Source organism: Equus asinus, chromosome 5, assembly GCF_041296235.1.
Source record: "Equus asinus isolate D_3611 breed Donkey chromosome 5, EquAss-T2T_v2, whole genome shotgun sequence".
NCBI classification, from domain to species: Eukaryota; Metazoa; Chordata; class Mammalia; order Perissodactyla; family Equidae; genus Equus; species Equus asinus.
Window position 1 is genome coordinate 32845152 of NC_091794.1, and position 19324 is coordinate 32864475.

At 38.7% G+C, this 19324-nt stretch overlaps 1 protein-coding gene across 9 annotated transcripts in view; it reads right to left on the reverse strand.

Moving 5' to 3' along the window:
* Nucleotides 1-19324, reverse strand: part of TP63 (tumor protein p63) — a 224431-nt gene that overhangs the window by 133988 nt on the left and 71119 nt on the right. For all 9 annotated transcript variants that reach the window (XM_044771294.2, XM_014843376.3, XM_044771293.2 and 6 more), the window contains exons 2-3: nucleotides 1137-1265; nucleotides 238-370 (exon numbers count right to left, since the gene is read on the reverse strand). In XM_044771294.2, the coding sequence (XP_044627229.1) occupies nucleotides 238-370; nucleotides 1137-1265 (262 nt within the window). The remainder of the gene's footprint in view (nucleotides 1-237; nucleotides 371-1136; nucleotides 1266-19324) is intronic.

The following is a 19324-nucleotide window of genomic DNA, read 5'->3' on the forward strand; positions in this document are numbered from 1 at the left end:
AGAAACTATTTCCAACCCCCTTCCCGACATCAGTGGATATATATGCATCATGAAAAGTTGAGGGAGACCCAGAATCCACAAGCTCCTAATTTTTTCTCTGCCCACCATGTTGACTCACTTTCCAATGGCCTTGCCCATTCAGAGCCACCTGTCTTTTAATATGCCATGAAAAAGGCAGTTGTAACAGAGGTATGGATAGCATGGCCCACAGATTAAAGGCGAAGCCTAGCCACTCACCCACATGGGGTCACTCAGGTCCGAGTCCTGCATGCGGATACAGTCCATGCTAATCTCAATCTTGTTTGTCGCACCATTTTCTGAAGGTTCATCCACAAAGTTCAAGTCAATGGGCTGAACTGAACAAATGGGCCTACCATAAAGAAAAAACAAAAGTGTGTTAGGCATGGAAAGGGACTAAAACACACTCACCCAGTTGGTAACAATGAGCTCTTTCTGCTTCATAGTTGGCAGGCCTCGTTGCTTGGAGTCAGAAACCCTACATTTGAATCTTTACCAGATGTGTAATCTCAGGCAGTTCAAATCTAAACCCTATGTGTAAAATGGGAGTCATGATCCCTGCCCTCATCAAAGAATTGCTGGGTGGAATACAGGACAGAAGGCAGGTACCAGGGATGTGGGATTTTATACCCGATCCCATAGGGTCCCCAGTGCTCTGGTATTCTTTCATCTTCCCCTTAATTTACTCATTCATCCAAACCTGATCTTAAGAAAGGAGATAATAATTCTGTTCCTAGCAAGGCATAAATGACCAACAAAGTTTAGTGTTTTACTTTCTCAGGGGGTATTTGCATTGTAACAGTAACAGTGTTTAAGCCAAAGGAATGGATTTTGAGTATCAGGGAGTCATTGAGGAAGTTATTTTGGGTTAGAAAGGAGAAAATTATACATTATTACAATACCTTGGAATAATAATGATCTTTTGGTGTTGGAAACTGAATAAATCTCTACTGAATTTTACACACAAGATACTATTGGAGTGAATAAATTTTTCCCAACAATATTAACTGATTTGTATTGATTCCAGAAACATGCCCTTGTAAGCAATATGTGGACCATCCACAATGATCTACTTATAATAGTTCAAGTACAACACTTTTTGCTTATTTCATACTTACTGTTCCAGAAAATCCCAGATATGCTGAAAAACCTCTGGACTGAGGAATTCACTTGTCTGTGTGCTCTGGGACATGGTGGATCGGTAATAACTTTCTTTCCAAGAGAAATGAGCTGGGGTTTCTACAAACCTTAAAAGGACAAAATAGAAACTAGAATTATAGTTTCTGTATTTATGATACTGACTATTAAAATTAAAGCATACTCGATCAAGAAAAACATCAAGCGGATCTTCAAAATCATGCAGCTATATACAGCAAACTTTACAAGTTGCACCGTTGATGTTTCTTGGGGCAGTGGCATGGATCCCATTTTGCCATGAAATCAGATAATCAAGTCTTCTATCAAAGCTCTTATTTCTTAACTAATAATGTTGTTACACTCTACACTTCCACTATCCGACATCTACGTTCTGCAAATTTCAAAAAGAAAATAAACATTCCCTCATTAAGGGTGATAGCAAGTCTAATCTACTATTAAACCCTTTTTATAAATGTCTCAACTGATTATCTGCCCATTCAGCCTCCAGCAGGTAAAAACTAGACTCAGAAAACAGAAATAAGTTCAGAAAACCTAAACTTCATACTCAGCATAATAACCCCTCTCATAACTACCATCTTAGCATCATGCCCAGGGAAATTGAACTCAAACCTCTGGATCTAGATTTTTTTTTTTAATCACCAGTTACTTACCTTAATGGATGTGGGGGTGGTTTTTAATTGGAGTGTAGAATTCTGTGTTAGACTAGGAGATAAGCAAACACCTGAATACATTGCAAAGGAATAGTATTTCTGTTTGCTTCATTTTGTTGCAAGATCCTAAAGTCTGTCTTTACTTAAAAAAAAAAAAATTAATCTTGATCCTATATATGTGAAGGAAAACATCAGTTTTCTTAGGTGATGCTTTCTCCAAATCTGTGTATTATCTGTATAGATTATCTTAGTTCGTGATTCATTGTGATTATCAGTAGGTTGATTTTACCCCAAGATGAAATTAGTTAAGCTCTTAATCATTACTGTTAATATTATAAAGAGTTAAATAAACAGTATACTAGGATAGTCACTCATCTTAAATTTGCAAATGAATGCTCTGGTCTAGTTACATAATAGAAGATAATAGCCTTGGATTTATTGCTGATGATTTCCAAGCTATATGGAGAAACACATTCATTTACTCAAATCAGACATGTATAGAGCATTTATTATTTGTCAAGAAGTAAAATGGGCAGTGGAAATAAAAAGCAAATAAGACTGTCTCAGCCTCTAGAAGGTTATGGTGTAGAAGGTAAGACAGGAAAACAAACCTCTAACAAATGTAGTAAGACGATGTATAATACTATAAAAGCACAAAGATGAAATACAGCATCTCAGCTGAAGGACCAAGAAAAGAGCTTTAAATGATGAGAAAAAATTAGCCAGACCAGGTAAAGACTAATGGTATGGAGTGAGCAGTCCATGGCAATAGCAAAAACAGAATCCTAAATTGGAAAATAACTTGGTGTATGTGAGAAAATTACACACAATTCTACATTAGTACAGTGTAAAATTTTGGGGCAGAGATTGCTGGGAGATAAAGCTGGAGAGGGAACTAAAAACTTGTATGATATATCAAAAAAAAAAGGCTTCAATATTTCTAGTGAGTATTAAAGGATATTTTTTGCAAGATATTTTTAAAAGAATTTTTTATTTTGAAATAATTGTGGATTAATATGCAGTTGTAATAAATAATAAAGAAAGAATCCATGTATCCTTTACCCAGTATCCCCTAATGGTAAGTAACATCTTACAAAACTATCATATAGTATCACAACCAGGATATTGACATTGATGTAATCCACTGATCTTATTCAGAAATTCTCAGTTTCACTTGTTCTCATTTGCGTGTGTGTTTAGTTCTATACAGTTTTTTATCACGTGTGTAGTTAAGATATCTATTTCTACGGGATTAAAGGATTTGAAGCAAGAGATTGACACTGTCAGAACATATTTTATACTGATAAACCCAGAAGTTGTGTGCAGGAAGGATTTATAGACTATCGGTTTATGGGCAAAGTGGTTATTTAGCAGGCTGTTGCGCTAGTCCAGGTAAAACAATAGGATGATAGCAGAAGAGGGATGGAGAAGATGGGGACAAATCCGATTATTAGTGAAAAGGCTGAATCAGATATTGCTTATATTACTGATGGAGGGAGAAGGGAGAGTCAAGGCTGACTTCAAGTTTCCAGCCTTCTTGGACTGAGTAGCTGATGATTACCTAAATCAGTAAATACAGTTTGAAGATCCTGCTTGGAGAAAAAAGAGAGTTGATGAGTTCCATCTTAACATGTTGAACTTAAAGTACCTATGGCATACTTAAAAAGTGAATTAGAGAGTTAAATACACCTCAAACTCTGCGAAGAGGAATGGGTCAGGAGTTTAGAAGCAGAAATCCTTATCATAGGGTGAAGATGGATCCATGAAAATGGATAAAATGACCTGTGCAGAGCAGGTGCCATGAGAAGAGGAGGGGTCCTATTTGGAGAATCGAAGAGCTAACAGACACTGAGAAGTTTATGGCATCTTAGAAGCCCAGGGAAACATTTTTTTAAAAAAATCAGGAGTGTTGAATATGGCGGAGGGATCCAGGAAGATAAGACCTGAAAAATATCTTCTAGGTTTGACCTGAGGAGGTCATTGGCACCCTTGACACTAACACTTTCTGTAAATTAATGAAGTCACAAAGGTAATTTCAGTGGTTTGAGAAGTAAATGGGGGGTGGGGGGGGTTAGGGAAACATTCCTTTGATATATTTGGACAAGAAGAATCTGCGTTATACTTAAGAGAAAAAGCAGAAAGGAAGGAGCCGGTGAAGACAGAGAAAAATTTAAGATATTGGAAAGAAAGGGAATAGAGAGAAGGAAGGTCCTAGAAGAGGCAACAGGAAGGGGTCAAGGGCATAGGTAGAGAAGATGGCCTTGGACTTAAACCCTTAAATCCCTCATTCCAGGATGAAATAAAGGAGACAAAATTAAGTGTAGATGTAAATGTGTTTACAGAAGACAGAGGTCATGCCTGATAGCCTCAATTTTCTTTTTTTTTTTCTTGAGGAAGATTAGCCCTGAGCTAACATCTGCTGCCAATCCTCCTCTTTTTGCTGAGGAAGACTGGCCCTGAGTGAACATCTGTGCCCATCTTCCTGCACTTTATATGTGGCATGCCTGCCACAGCATGGCTTGACTGTGTGTGTAGGTCTGAGCCCAGGATCTTTAACTGGTGAACCCTGGGTTGCCAAAGCAGAATGTGTGAACTCAACTGTTGCACCACTAGGTCAGCCCTCCCAATTTTCTTCATGAAGCAGGAGGCAAAGTTATCTGATGAAAATGAAGGAATAAGGCATTGAGTGGCTAGCTGGAGGAAAAGATGAAGGTTTAGAAATGCGGGTGAGGTTAGGAAACATGAATACACCATGGTCCCAACTTGCACAGTTCTTTGATGCTCTCTAGTTTATACCACCTCTAGTTTATAAATAGGCAAAGCACTACTGGCTATTGTTTCACTGAATAGGTCGTTGGTGCCAGAGAACTGAGGAAATGGTGAAGAGTAGCTTGGGGTCCAGATTGAAAAGGGAAGGAACGGGACTAGGACAGGGAAAAGAATGAAGAAGCAACGGAACTGGATGCCTTATGAGGTCAAAAGCATGTACAAAGAGAGAGCGAAGCAGGAAAGTTAAACCTGTGGAGACTGAAGTAAGAGTAGGCTGTCAGAGTTTATGACGTCCATGATGACCACATCCAGAAAATTTGACCATAATTAGAAAAGCATCTGAAAATCTACTATCTTTCATTTGAAAGGGTAAATTAATTTTATTTACTTCCTTTTTGGAGTTGAGGCAGACTTGGTTTATACATTCCCAACTAGGGAATAGAAAGGAAGTGAAATTGAATAGATCTAATACTGAAGAGAAAGTGATGAAGAATACTCCCAAGGATGGCACTTTTTGATACGTTTGATTTACATTAAAATTTTTCTTCGGATAAAACAAAAGAAAAGGGAAGTGAGGAAAATAAAAGTAAAAGCAATTCCTAACCAGTTACAAAAATGGAGCTCAACAGATTTATGAATTTTTCAAACCCCCAAATGCAAATAAACTCTCACACGAATTGTCATGTACGTGGACCCACAAATATACCCCTAACATCCAAAGACCTAAACACTATGATTGGTAGCCTAACAGCCAGGTGAGCACTAGAAGGGAAACACAACAACATAAAGTAGATTCTCAGCAATAATAATATTCAGTGTGTGAGATTCAATACAGAACAGTGTAAGTTTTTTTAAAGTTGGCTGCAATGTAGGTACAAAATCTGAGATTGGGGGTTAACATGACTTAGGTCTTAAATAAAAAAGAGTTTGGGGCTGATTCAAAAGCAAAGAAGGAGGGTTAGATGGAAGGAAGACACTATCAATTTCTCCAAAGCAGAAGAGAGAAAAATACCATTGGCTCCACAGTCATTTATGTCTACTTTTTTCACTATTTCCACATGGAAGTTCTGGTTTCTCTCCATGCTTACTCTGCCATTCCTTTGATTCACATTTTCCTTTCAGTTTCTCTCTGACTTCTAAAACGCCTTCCCTGTATTTTTGATGTCACCACTAATCAGCTACAAAACCCTGGACAAGCCTCACAGCTCTGTGAGCTTCGACTTGCTTGAGTGTGACATAGGGACAATCTTCTCTGCTCTGTTGCCTCTCAACGCCTCCCCAATCCTCAATGATCTCCTGCCCACAAAGTAGTTCCTGGTCCCTCATTTGAAATATAATCTTTCTTCTTCAAACTTTCTTGACCTTTTGTTGCATCTTGTCAATGCCAGTTGATCCTATTTTGCTTGTACAATAATTAATCTACTGCAGACGATTTTAAGTAACTTCAGGGGAAAGCCTATATCTCTGATCTTTGCACTTCTTGCAGTTTTCTTGCGGTTCCTTGAGGTTAGAGTGGAAGGAACATGGGTTTTGGAGTGAGACAGACTTGGGTTCAAATCTCAGCTCTACTAGACATACTGTGAGGCCGTGGTCAAGTTACTTAGCCTCTTTGTACCTTAGTTTCTTGAGTATGCTTTCTTCATAGCATGGTTGAGGGCCTTACCTGAAACACCACGCTGCACATTTTCTATGCAGTGTCCGGTAGTCAATACATTGGTCCTCTTAGGTCAAATACTATATAATTTGTATCCGGGAAATACTTGCTGAATGGGACTAAATAATAGTGTATTTGAAAGGTCTGTTACATCTGTAAAAGTGTCAAACAAAAGTAATTATCTTAAACCTGAATTATCCCTGATTTCTCTCTAATTCAAACCATTCTTTCTCTATCTGTGTCCTGGGCCAAAATAATGCCCTCATCACCTCTCACGTTTTTCTAGATCACCTTTGTCTCAGGCTTACTACATTAAATTGGCAACTTCCCCCCTCAGGGCCTCAAGCTTCAAGGGGGCTTTATTACAAAAGATGGAGGAGGGGTATGGGAAAAATTGGTGGTTTTCCAATTGTGTTTCATGAAATCCTAAGGTTCCTGTTTCCTCAGTGTGTTCACCAGATGTAAACAAATGGCTTTCCTGGTAGGACTCCAGACACCCCTCCTTCTGAACACGATGAAGTTTGGCTTTTGCCTATCTTACGTATATGAGAGTTCTGAGTAAGATTTCATTTGAAGAAAGGATTCTGTGAAAAAAAATGGTTTAGGTAAAAACATCTTTAAGGTCTCTTATTTGCAAATCCAGTGTTGATTCTCATTCTCTGAATAAAGATGTAAAAGATTACTGAGAGAAAGGACAGCAATCAGCTGGTGCCATAGGGCAGGAAGAGTGAGGTAAATCCTACCTGTTTTCCAAGTCTCTGCCTTTGAGTTGAATCTCAGCATCAATTTACACAGGGAACAATCACTCTGTTCAAATGGATTTGTCAAACCAGTCACACCCAAAGATAAAAAGTCTAAAGTCAAGTTGCTTTTTTTTCTTTCCAGCTTTTTTTTTTCATGGATTAACTATCCTTCACTCTTTGTATTAACTCAGCCATAAAACCAACCCTACTCTTTGTAGAAATGACCTGAAAACACCAAGGGGTATCTGCTAACAGTCTGCATTCCCTCTTGCTTTTCCTGTTCAGCCCCAAAAGTCATCGCTCGAGTCTGTCACACATTTAATTTCTTTCAGTTCTCCTGAAAAAATCTCCAAATCTCTAAAATTTCAGAGTTCAAAATAACCTTAGTTTTATAGATAGATTTTAGAATTAATAGATCTCGAGACCATCAAACTCAATTTTCTCATTTAATAGATGGAAAAGCTTAAATCTAAAAAGAACTAGTTCACTCCAGCTATATTGTACTCCGCATAGATCTTTATCCATAGTCCAACAGGAATAAATTTATGCACCAGACGCTAATTCTCCTGATGAATTACCCAACTCTTGGCCTCTTGCAGCAGTTCCCATATTTATCATTTTCTAAGTAGTTAGAGCCTCCTTACTTCCCTCTAGAACCTTGTAACTTAAAGCTATAAAACTAGAAGTATACTTGATCCTATACAGACATTCTTTAATTCACTTAACAAAATAAAGCAGTATTTAGTGGTGATGCAGTCCAGAAGCTCACTGGCTGCTCCTAGATTTCCTGATTCAAAGGCTCCCTTGTCAGGGTGTCAGCTGTTCTGCTAGATAGAGAAGATGGCACCAGGAATCTCCATGAGAGCAGACCCAGAGGGACCGCCTCACCCACTGTGCTCACAGTTGGGAAGATGTTGTCATACACGAGTCTAACTTTTGAGGATCTTATAGAATGTCAAAGTTGGCTGTGCCCTTACAGACTGTCTAGTCTTGCTTCCTTATTTCATAAGGAAACTGAGGCCCAGACCTGAAGAATTCATCCTACCTTTAGTGTTGTGCTGGAGGATTGGCTAATATAGGCAGACCATTAAATTTTCTGGAATTTTCCAAGCCAGTTGTTAAACACAATCATTATTATAATTTATTGTTATAAAATATTAAATTTAAATTATTTAAAAAACAAAGATAATCCTCAAATCTGATCACTTCCTAATTATTTTACTATGCTCTCTGTTCCTGAAAGCCATTTTAAAAAATAATGTATTTCCCTGATAGCTGATGATGTTGAGCATCTTTTCATATGCCTGTTGGCCATCCGTATATCTTCTTTGGAGAAATCTCTGTTCAGATCTTTTGCCCATTTTCTAATTGGATTGTTGGTTTTTTTGTTGTTGAGCTGTATTAGTTCTTTGTATATTTTGGATATTAACCCCTTATCTGATATGTGGTTTGCAAACATCTTCTCCCAATTGTTAGGTTGTCTTTTCATTTTGTTGATGGTTTCCTTTGCTGTGCAGAAGCTTTTTAGTTTGATGTAGTCCCATTTGTTCATTTTTTCTTTTGTTTCCCTTGCCCGGTCAGACATGGGGCTTGAAAATATGCTGCTCAGACCAATGTCATAGAGCGTACTTCTATGTTTTCTTCTAGAAGTCTCATGGTTTCGGGTCTTACATTCAAGTCTTTAATCCATTTTGAGTTGATTTTTGTGCATGGTGTAAAGGAATGGTCTACTTTCGTTCTTTTGCCTGTGGCTGTCCAGTTTTCCCAGCACCATTTATTGAAGAGACTCTCCTTTCTCCATTGTATGCTCTTGGCTCCCTTGTCTAATATTAGCTGTCCATAAACGTGTGGGTTTACTTCTGGGCTCTCAATTTTGTTCCATTGATCTGTGTGTCTGTTTTTGTGCCAGTACCATGCTATTTTGGTTACTATGGCTTTGTAGTATAATTTGAAATCAGGAGTGTGATACCTCCAGCAAATCAAAACTACAATGAGGTATCACCTCACTCCGGTCAGAATGGCTATAATTAACAAGACAGGAAACAACAAATGTTGGAGAGGGTGGGGAGAGAAGGCAACCCTTGTTCACTGCTGGTGGCAGTGCAAACTGGTGCAGCCACTATGGAAAGCAGTTTGGAGTATCCTCAGAAAATTAAGGATAGATCTACCATATGATCCAGCTATTCCACTGCTGGGTATTTATCCAAAGAACTTGAAAACACAAAGGCATAAAGATATTTGCACCCCTATGTTCATTGCGGCATTATACACAATAGCCAAGACATGGAAGCAACCTAGGTGCCCATCAAGGGACGAATGGATAAAGAAGATGTGGTATTTATACACGATGGACTACTACTCAGCCATAAGAAATGATGAAATCTGGCCATTTGTGACAACATGGATGGACCTTGAGGCTATTATGCTGAGTGAAATAAGTCAGAGGGAGAAAGTCAAATAACATATGATCTCACTCATAAGTAGAAGATAAAAACAACAACAACAAAAAATCACATAGCATTGGAGATTGGACTGGTGGTTACCATTGGGGAAGGGGGCAGGCGGGAGGGCAAAAGGGTGATTAGGGTCACACGTGAGGGGATGCACTATAATTAGTGTTCGGGTGGTGAACATGATGTAATGTATACAGAATTTGAAATATGATGTACATCCGAATAAATAAATAAATAAATAATTTAAAAAAATAATGTAGTGAAATTGCTTAGATTAAAAAAAAAAGAAAGAAAATCCTTGTCTGTGAATTCATTACCGCCCTTCTCTAATAATGTATTTCAATTAAACGTTTATTTCCAAATGATTCAACTACATATACTGAGTATCTATTATGTGAAAGGCTATGTGGGAGATTTAGTGATGAATGATACGTTGCTTTTTTGGAAGTTTTTCATAGGTTAGCAACGGAAGTAGAACACCTTCCATGTTTGTCTAATTTTTACCTTTTGTCATAACCTTTTGTGCTCCAACTCCTAATTTCCCACTGGACTCTAACCTTCTCAAGGGCAGGAAAGCCAGCACAGGTCATTCATTTTGGTTTGTGTTCTACTTGCCTGGTGATTGGCAAGAAAGAACTACCATTGACTGTGACAGGACTTCACTTCCCAGGGCCAGCTTTTCCAGTTTACATATGACTATCTTCAGGCCCAGAGAGGATAAGGAAGTCGTTCAAGATCACTTAGTAAATGATAGATCTGGGATTTAAATTTAAGATTGTATGACTTCCAAGCTCACGCTTTGTTACATTATATACATGACTTCTAATTTTCATTCATCACAAAAGTTGGGCAATATGAAGTCTTCATAGTTAGCAGAATTTTTTTCCCATATATCGTAATTCTATTTCAGCACAATAGTTATCCTTCCTTGTCAAAATAAGCAGAAAATGACATGGGAAAACTAGTAGTGATCCATGAAGGATACTACAGAATATCTGGCCTTTCTGCAAAATTGATTAATACTGTGAAGTTGGAGAAACTTCCTCTTGGATAATTATATTGAGCAGTACAAAATAGGGAGGAATCACAATTTGCTTAGCCTAGAACCCAGGGAGTGACAAGCAACAAGGCAGACAGACCTGTAAATAGTAAGTCTCCTTGGACCAATGAAAAAAGATCAGAGGGACCCAAGGATGTACTCCTCACCCTGGATGCTTACAGACTACTTGGATGATCATTATTATATTCAAACATTAAAGGTGGTAAACAATCTTCAGATCCAGTCAAGGGTTCTCTTTTCATGCCTCAAGAAAGTCTTGCACACTTTACTTTGTAGTGTAATTATTTACGGTCTTACTTTATCATCCTCATTAATATTCTAGCACTTTAAATATGGGATGGTGACCCAATTGACAGAGTATATCTCACACACATAGTGTTCAATATTATATTTCTACATAAATAATGATTCATGCTTATTATACTTTAGTCTGAAATCACTCACATATATCTCATTTGCTAGTCATATTCTGAACTGTGTATCATATTGAACCATACAAATCTATCATTTTGTATGTCAAAAAGAGTCAAATACTAGCAAGTTCATATGGTAAAAATTCATAGACTGGATATTATTGTCAATATTCTATGCTGAATAACTGATTAAAAGACTTTTCAAGATCATCCATTCCATAAGTAACTGGCATATCCAGGTCTTGTGCCAGATTCTTAGTTTGTTTCTGTTTTTTGCTGAGGAATATTCACCCTGAGGTAACATCTGTTGCCAATCTTCCTCTTTTTGCTTGAGGAAGATTCACCCTGAGCTAACATCCATGCCAATCTTCCTCTATTTTGTACACGGGTTGCCTCCACAACATGGCCACCAATGAGCAGTGTAGGTCTGTGCCTGAGAATCGAACCTGGGATTGGTGGAGAGCACCAAACTTAACCACTAGGCAATGGGGCTGGTGCATTGAGTAGCATTCTTAGGACAGTGCTACTGAGTGATCAGATGATGTCTGTAACAAGACATATACTTCTTTGTGTTTTTTTAAAATATAAATTTGTCTAATCTGTATGTGTTTTATTCTAAATATTCTCTCCAAATTATAACGAAAGACAATTTTACTGGTTTATTGGCTGTGTATGTGATGGGCTGAAGAATTAGTAGTACAAAAGAAGTATGGCAGGATGCTGAGAACTCATAAACAAACTCTTTGGAGCAGAATGTTCTTGCTCCTTTTCCCTGTTTTGCTAAATTATCTTATGTGGTCCCCTTCAAACTAAGGGAACCATATATTTCCACCTGTCCTGGCTCCATTAGTTCCAAGTTTTGGTACTGAAATAGCTTAAATCAGAGTTTTAAAAACTCTACTTCATTTTATATAACAGAAGATCAGATTTTGTTGGTATAAAAAAATAGAATTTTTCAACATTAAAAATTAATTACTGGGGCCGGGCCAGTGACACAGTGGTTAAGTGCACACTGTCTATTTCGGCAGCCCAGGGTTTGCCAGTTCGGATCCCAGGTGCGGACGTGGCACCGCTTGGCAAGCCATGCTGTGGTAGGCATCCCACATATAAAGTAGAGGAAGATGGGCATGGATGTTAGCTCAGGGCCAGTCTTCCTCAGCAAAAAGAGGAGGATTGGCAGCAGTTAACTCAGGGCTAATCTTCCTCAAAAAAACAAATTTAATTACTTTGCTATTCACGAACAATTTAATTAGATTAATTTTTATGTATTACATCTATGTACCTGATACTCAGAAGTCCTTTGTTTTCCTATCTTCTTTCTATTTTCTTTTGATCATGCTTTACCCTTTTTACAAATGGATTTTACAGGATCTATCTTGTGCACAAAGTTCATGTGACCATGTTTATCTAACCCTATGAAAATTATTCACACCATGCTTATTTCAATAATTTGTCCTGGTAAATTTTATTCTAAATATATTAAACATACAAATTGACTGAAGGGAGGAAATATAGTTTATATAATAAAAACCCACAAATTTTAGAGATCTTTTCCAGAATGGGATATGACATATGTTAAAGGATAGAACCAGCAGTAATGCCTAATATTTAATTAATAGATTGTGAGAATTTATTTATTAAGCAACACATTTGTGGGCATCATTGTGAGAGGAACCAGAAGAAAAAGAGAGAGACCCTCCTATCTCTGGTTCATCCTCTACGCAGTTCTATATATTTTTTTAGATCTCTAATCTGAAGTTGTATTATCTATTTACTTGTCTGTTGTCAGTTTCCCCCATCAGAATGTAAGCTCAATGGGAACCTATTGCCTTGTTTACTGCTGCATCCCCAGGGCCCTAGAACAGCTCCTGGAAGTACTCCATGATGCCTGTGAAGAATGAATGAGAGCAGAGGAGATTTACTACATTGGAATCTTACATGTATTTAACTGTACCCCTCTCTCACCTCCCCCGCAAAATTCCTAACACTTCAATGTTAGTTATTGCCTCCACTTCACTTTAGAAATGGGAGGAAATCATAGTTATGAACAATTAGGAAACTTCCACATTATAGCCTCTTGGAGACAGAAACATATGAAAATATCTTTGCATCCCTGTAAATAACAGAATTTCTGACGTAATAATGGGGCATTCAGAAACATTTGTTGAATGAATGAATGAATGGCCTGAGTTCACACAGACTAGCAGGGTTAGTAGACACACACAGGTTGAATCGACTCCCAAGGCTTTATTTTTTCTGATAGACCACAATGACTTCTGTGGGGAGGGAAGTGGATATTTTGCAACAACGAAAGAGACAGAAAAATCTTAAAAACCAAGCACAAGAACCAAGAGACAAGTACATCTCAGAAGCTCCTGAGGACTTTGATATGATAACATGACCCAATAAATAAGGTTCCTAATGGTGATCCTGAGTCATTAAGAGGAGTTTACATGCCACACACTATCCTTGGTTTAAAAAGACAGCAAAGTATGCCTCATTTGCAGAAATATACATTGAAATATAAAAAGAAAATGCTATTTAAAGAGTCTATATTTATCTACAGAATTCAACTACCGAGAATGACATATTTCCTAAGGGCCCCTGGTAGATAAGTTTTGTTTTGACTAAATTATTATGGCACTTTTCTTCCTTTCTGATCAGGATCACATCTTGTCTTATAGTGCAGTTTCTTATTTACAGTTTCTACTGGAGTGGTTAGTTCTTAGAGATAAGAAAGAATCTCATTTATTTATTCAGTTTCTGGCTTTTGTGTCTTCACAGTCCAGCACAGTTCCTGGCACTAAATGAGTGTCAAGTGATTGCTTGGTGAAGAAAATACTTGGAAAGGAGCATACAGAAAACAATGCCAACCAACACCTGGATCAGAAACAACAGTTAACATTTGATGCTTCTATAGACAAGGTACTCTGCAAGGTGTCTGACATGCGTCAATTTTTACAACATCTTTTGATGCAGATAGCAATATTATACCATTTTACGGATAAGAAAACTGAAGCCAAGTGGCAATTTTCTTCCCTAAGATCACACGGTAACTGGGAGAATGGTAACTCTGGGGTCTTCAGAATCCAGCTTCAGACCCTCTAGTCTGTTATTTACAAGGTTAATGACTTTGGCCAATTATTCAGCCTCTCTAAGACTCAATTTCCCTATCTGTAATAATGAAAGAGAAAGTAGTACCTATCTCATCCAAGGAGGGAAGGCCTTGGATCCTTACATAGGAAGTTACTCCACTTCCTCAGCAGTAGGCGTCACACTCTAAAGTTTGACAGAATCACCTGGTCTACACTTGGAAAATATACAGTCCCTGTCTCCAACTCCAAAAGTTTGTATTTCAGATGATCCAGAGGGAGGCCGAGGATCTGCACTTTAAAGAAACTGCCCAAATGGCTTCAGGATTCATGTAAATTCTAATCCCTTTGGAGTTTTTATCAAAAAGGGAGCAGCTTGATAAATCTGCATTTTGTCCAAATATTCATCCTCAGATAGGTAAGGTATTATCATAGTCTTGTTCACTAATATGTCTTTTTATCACTTGAATAAAACAATATGGTGTAATAATTACAGTTAATAATACATAACACATACTATATGCTGGGCATTGTTATAAATACTTTATGAATATTAACACATTTAATCCACCCCACAACCCAAGATAAAGCTAGACTACTATAATCCTCATTTTGTAGATAAGGAAACTGAGACACAGAGAGTGTGAGTAACTTTCCCAAAAGTACACAGTAAGTGAGGGCAGCAAACCCCGCAGGCTGGCTCCAGAGCCTGTGCTCCTAACTGTTATCCTCCGCTGACTCTCCCGGGGACGGACAGAGGTTAGAGCCTTGGCTTACAGGCGACCTTGGGCAAGTCCCTGCCCCTCTCTGGGATTCAAGTTCCTCCTCTGTGAAGTGAGGGAGCTGACTCTGATGATCTCTAAGGTCCTCTGGTCCCAGGATTCTATCATTCATTATACAGGAGACTTTTGACCTTGCTATTTGATAGGTGAAGGCCCTAGGACTGCTGACAGTAAGACACACCCCCTCTTCGAGAGTTGCCCCATTATTTTTGCTTTACCTGTCAATTCAAAAAATGTCCTTCTGAGTCATTTGTCCTTTGTCATTCCTTCTTGCTGAGGAAACCAAACGTCCTTCAGTCTACAGACGTAGGTCCATCTTCACAGTTTTCTTCTAAACCCCGCTGTTTCTGTTTAATCAGGCTTCCGGAGAGCTTACACGTGGGCCTGTTAAAACTCATTACTCTCCTAAAGAGGCTCACTGCTTCCTCCCCCTCCTCTTCTATGCGCCTCTTGAGCAATGCCACTCTTCTGAGCTAATTCAACCTCAGTCACATCTCTCAAACTGTCCTCCTCAGCTCTCCACTTGCGCCCTGTTGTCCCATCCCAGCCTGAAACTCTCAGGCTTGTTTCAGCTCTGCATTTCTCAGACCTGCCACCCATTAGAATACGTGGGATGCTTAAAATACAGGTGCCTGGGCACTACCCCAAACCAATCAAATCAGAATTTTGAAGAATGGAATCTGGGGAGGAGTATTATTTAAAAGTTTAGAAGTTCCACAAGAGATTATCGTACACAGCATGGTTAAGAACCATTGATGTGCTCTGGTCATTCTCAAGTGGGAGGAATTAGCAAATCAGAATCACCTGGGCAGCTGGCTGCTCCTTAGTCCCAGGGAGGGAAGTCTGGGCATGTGAAGCAAACAAGGAGACACCTTCCAGGTGGTTTGGAGAAACCCCTTTATGAAACAAAGTTCTAGCTGAACCTCAAAAGCAAAATGGATTACTACACTTTCCTATCCTATCACCCACCTTAGCAGGGTAACCCAAGGCTCCTCACTGCATCCTGGACCAAGTTAATATTTCTAATCACCAAGAGCAATGCAGCGGAAAAAGTACTTGACAGTAAGATCTATATTCTTTTTCTCCATCTGGACTAACTGGCTGGGTCACTTTGTGGGACTCCCTTTGCCTCTCAAAGCAACATTTTGCCCTATGTGTAAAAGAAGGTTATTGGATTACCAAATAATCATGAAGATTCCATCCTATTGTATTATTCTACTATTTTAAGGCCCCAAACCTATCGTTGCTCAGCTATTACACAACCAGCCCCAGTTCTTTCTACACTCAGCTGACCCCAGCAATGCATCTAGGCAAACTTATTCCAGACCACAGCTGAAGACCACCCATTGCAAGCCAATGCCAGAGCTGCAAAGACTTCTTCAAACGTCCTTACTCTTTCAAGCACTATTGCTGCCCAAACTTCAGTTCAGGCCTCTGAATCTCCACAAAGACCCTCCCTGTCAGCACCCTCTGACAGCAGTGCCACCTGATAGCAATCACCCTCTGCACTTCTGGGCTTCCCATCTCCTGCAGGAAGGCTGCCTTTCAGGACACGACTTGGAGAGAGGAATCTTGCTTACGGACAGGCCATCTGCTCTCGCCGCTCGAGCTGTCCTGTGATGCTCAGAAGGCGGGTATAGTGTGACTGCAGAGTGGCCCTGGGAGCCTTTAGTTTTGTTTGCTTGCTTTGTCTTAGAGTGAGATAGCCAACCCTGTTAGGAGGTGCTGGCAGATGAAGATGTAGCAGAGAAAGGGCAGCCAGAATCTCTCCCTTCCCCTCCCTGCCAGCTTCCAGTCTTTTAATTAAGAGATGTCATCTGAAGGTGTTGGAGAGAGATGGCCTCTAAGGCCACTTACAATGACATGCTTTCTAGGTACTGTGTACAAGCGTGTGTTTGTATGTTTTACAAAGAATTGAAATATACTTAAGCTAATGATGATAATGAAAATAATAAAGGAAATACTTGACAGGATAAAAAATTAAGATAAAAAATGTTCATGAGTTTTGACCTGCCCTCCAGTGACTAGATTCTCCCTCTTTGCCCTTGTTCTTTGACTTTTGAATCTCGGAATGGAGGGAGAAGAAAAGAGAAGAGCGAACAAATTTTTAGCAAGAGTATTTTAGTCAATCTACAAAATTAAGTGCTCTGAGTCAGAGGTGACAGGGTAAAAATGAAAACTTTGTGGGTTGAGCTTGCTGGGGTGGGGGGATTTGGGGCAGGATTCGGTAGAGGATATTAATAGTGTATAATGTGTGAAAACAGGAGAGAAGAGTAAAGAAGAAAGGAACATTACTCACGGTGATGAATTGGGTCTTTAATATCTTTCCAGAGACCAAGAAAAAGGAGAATTTTAAAAGAATGAAATTAAAAAAAAATTTAAGGTCTATTTGATTGCTCTGTGTTTCTTAAAAGCCAGCCCACTTACAGAGCCAACCCAGGCTGGTCATAGACACAAAGATTTATGAAGCAGGATAATATTAAAGACATTTACTTATATTTCTGGAAAAGAGACTTCAAAAATAGTTCCTAGAGAAAAGGAGAGGCATAATTCCACAGAAAAGGACTCTCCCAAGAAATGTGGCTCAAGAAAAATGGAAGGCTCTCATCTAAAACAAGGATCTACAAACTACTACCCAGAAAAACTACTGCTGCCTGTTTCTGTAAAGAAAGTTTTCTGGCACACAGCCATGCTCTTTGCTTGGGTGCAGTCCACAGCGGCTTTCACGCCACTGTGGCAGAGTTGAGCAGTTGTGAAAGACACCATATGGCCTGCAAAGCTGGAAATATTTACTGCTTGACCTTTCATAAGAAAAGTTTCCTGACTCTGATCTAAAAAATGGAATTTTAATTGCATAATCATGAATACTTCAAATTATAAAGGAGAGGCTGGGTAAGTGTGTCAGTTGGTCAGGTGGATGTTTATAAAATAATTTCAGGGTATAAAAAGATTTCTGATAAATTAGATGCAAAAGAGCACATGTGCAAGTGTGGAGTATGGGCCCATCATAAGGGAGAACAAACGGAACATGACAGATGCTGCAAGAACAGGTAGAGAGCTTATAGCTCAGAACCAGAGGAGCCTTCCCCAAAAAGCTGCAGATTAGCTTTAAAACAGATAACATATGTGTGTGTGTATGAAAGAAAGTAATGATTACTAGGAGCAGTAAGACTTCCCTAAGAACAAGTCCTCTCACTTCCTCCAAACCAACTTGGAACACTGTTTTCTATGTCCTGGCTTCTCTGCCTGCATTTACGGGCTTTGTCCTCACCACTCTTTTCTTCTAACTATCCTCTTCAATTTTAGCAATTGGGAAATTTTCCCCTCCCCGCTCAGTCATGTCTGTGCCTGAGAGACATCTCAATTCCTCACATAGAACACTGAAACAGGAGACATTCTTGCATCTAAATCTTTTCTTTATTCCTTTTTATGTTAAATATGCCTCTCTCCAAAGATATTTGCAACAGCCGCCTTTTTTTTTGATTAGGTAATTCAAGGTATATTTCAAAACTTATTTCCACTGTTTTCCCCTGACAATCCAGTCTCACGTTCATAGTTTCTCTGCCCCCACGGAAAACCAAGTCATTGTTAGTTGGAAAACTTAAAAATGTTATATGTTTCTTTAACCATATTACTATCTTCTATAGCAACCATTAGATTTCTAAACAATATGGCAAGGGTCTTCATTCTTAACCTGTTTAACGTTATTTATGCAGTATTTTCAGGTTTATTTTTCCCTATAAGTATTTTATTCCAAAATAAACATAATATCGCTCCTATTCCAGGAGTCTGTGTCCTGTTCTTCAATTGTAGCTCTCTGGTCACCACAAAGTTGTCCCTGGGAATTCCCTCCAGACTCTTGGTAATCAATGTATTTAAAGTCCATCCCCAATAGATGCTTATGACAGATCCTTGTAGTTTTATGCTGTTACAGACTAGCACTTTCTATTTTTCCGATATGCATCCCCTCTCCATCAGAGCACCCCCTTAATGTCATCTGTCATTAATAATTTTTCATTTTAGCTTCCTGGACCCTGAGGGAAACAGCAGGTTACATAGCAGCCTTTCTGCTTCTCCACAGTAGCACTTTCTTTAATTCTATCCCTTGCATGTATGTTCCATATGACTACTAATTCTATATCTCTCCTTTCTAAGTTTAGGGTAAAGACTGACTTTTGGAAGCTGAATCCAATTTCAGGCTAAAAAGAAAAAAGAAGAGAACTGCTTTAAAGGAAGGGGCCTATCCAATGTAGAACAGATATCCTTAGGCCTAATGCCCAGATTTTACAGAAGCAATAAACAGCTTAGGGACTGAGTAAGCATGATTACTTTTGATTAATGAGACCAACCTCACTTAAATGAAATCATTCCCAACCCTGATTTCAGATATTCTCTGTGAACTTCAGGCTTGTGAGGTCATTTTATTAATGTACTGAGCTTAGAAAAATTCAGATTCAGCATATTTGTAGGAAAAAAAGTTATTGCTAGAGCTGTATAAAACCAGTATAACTGTTCTCACTTACCATTCCATC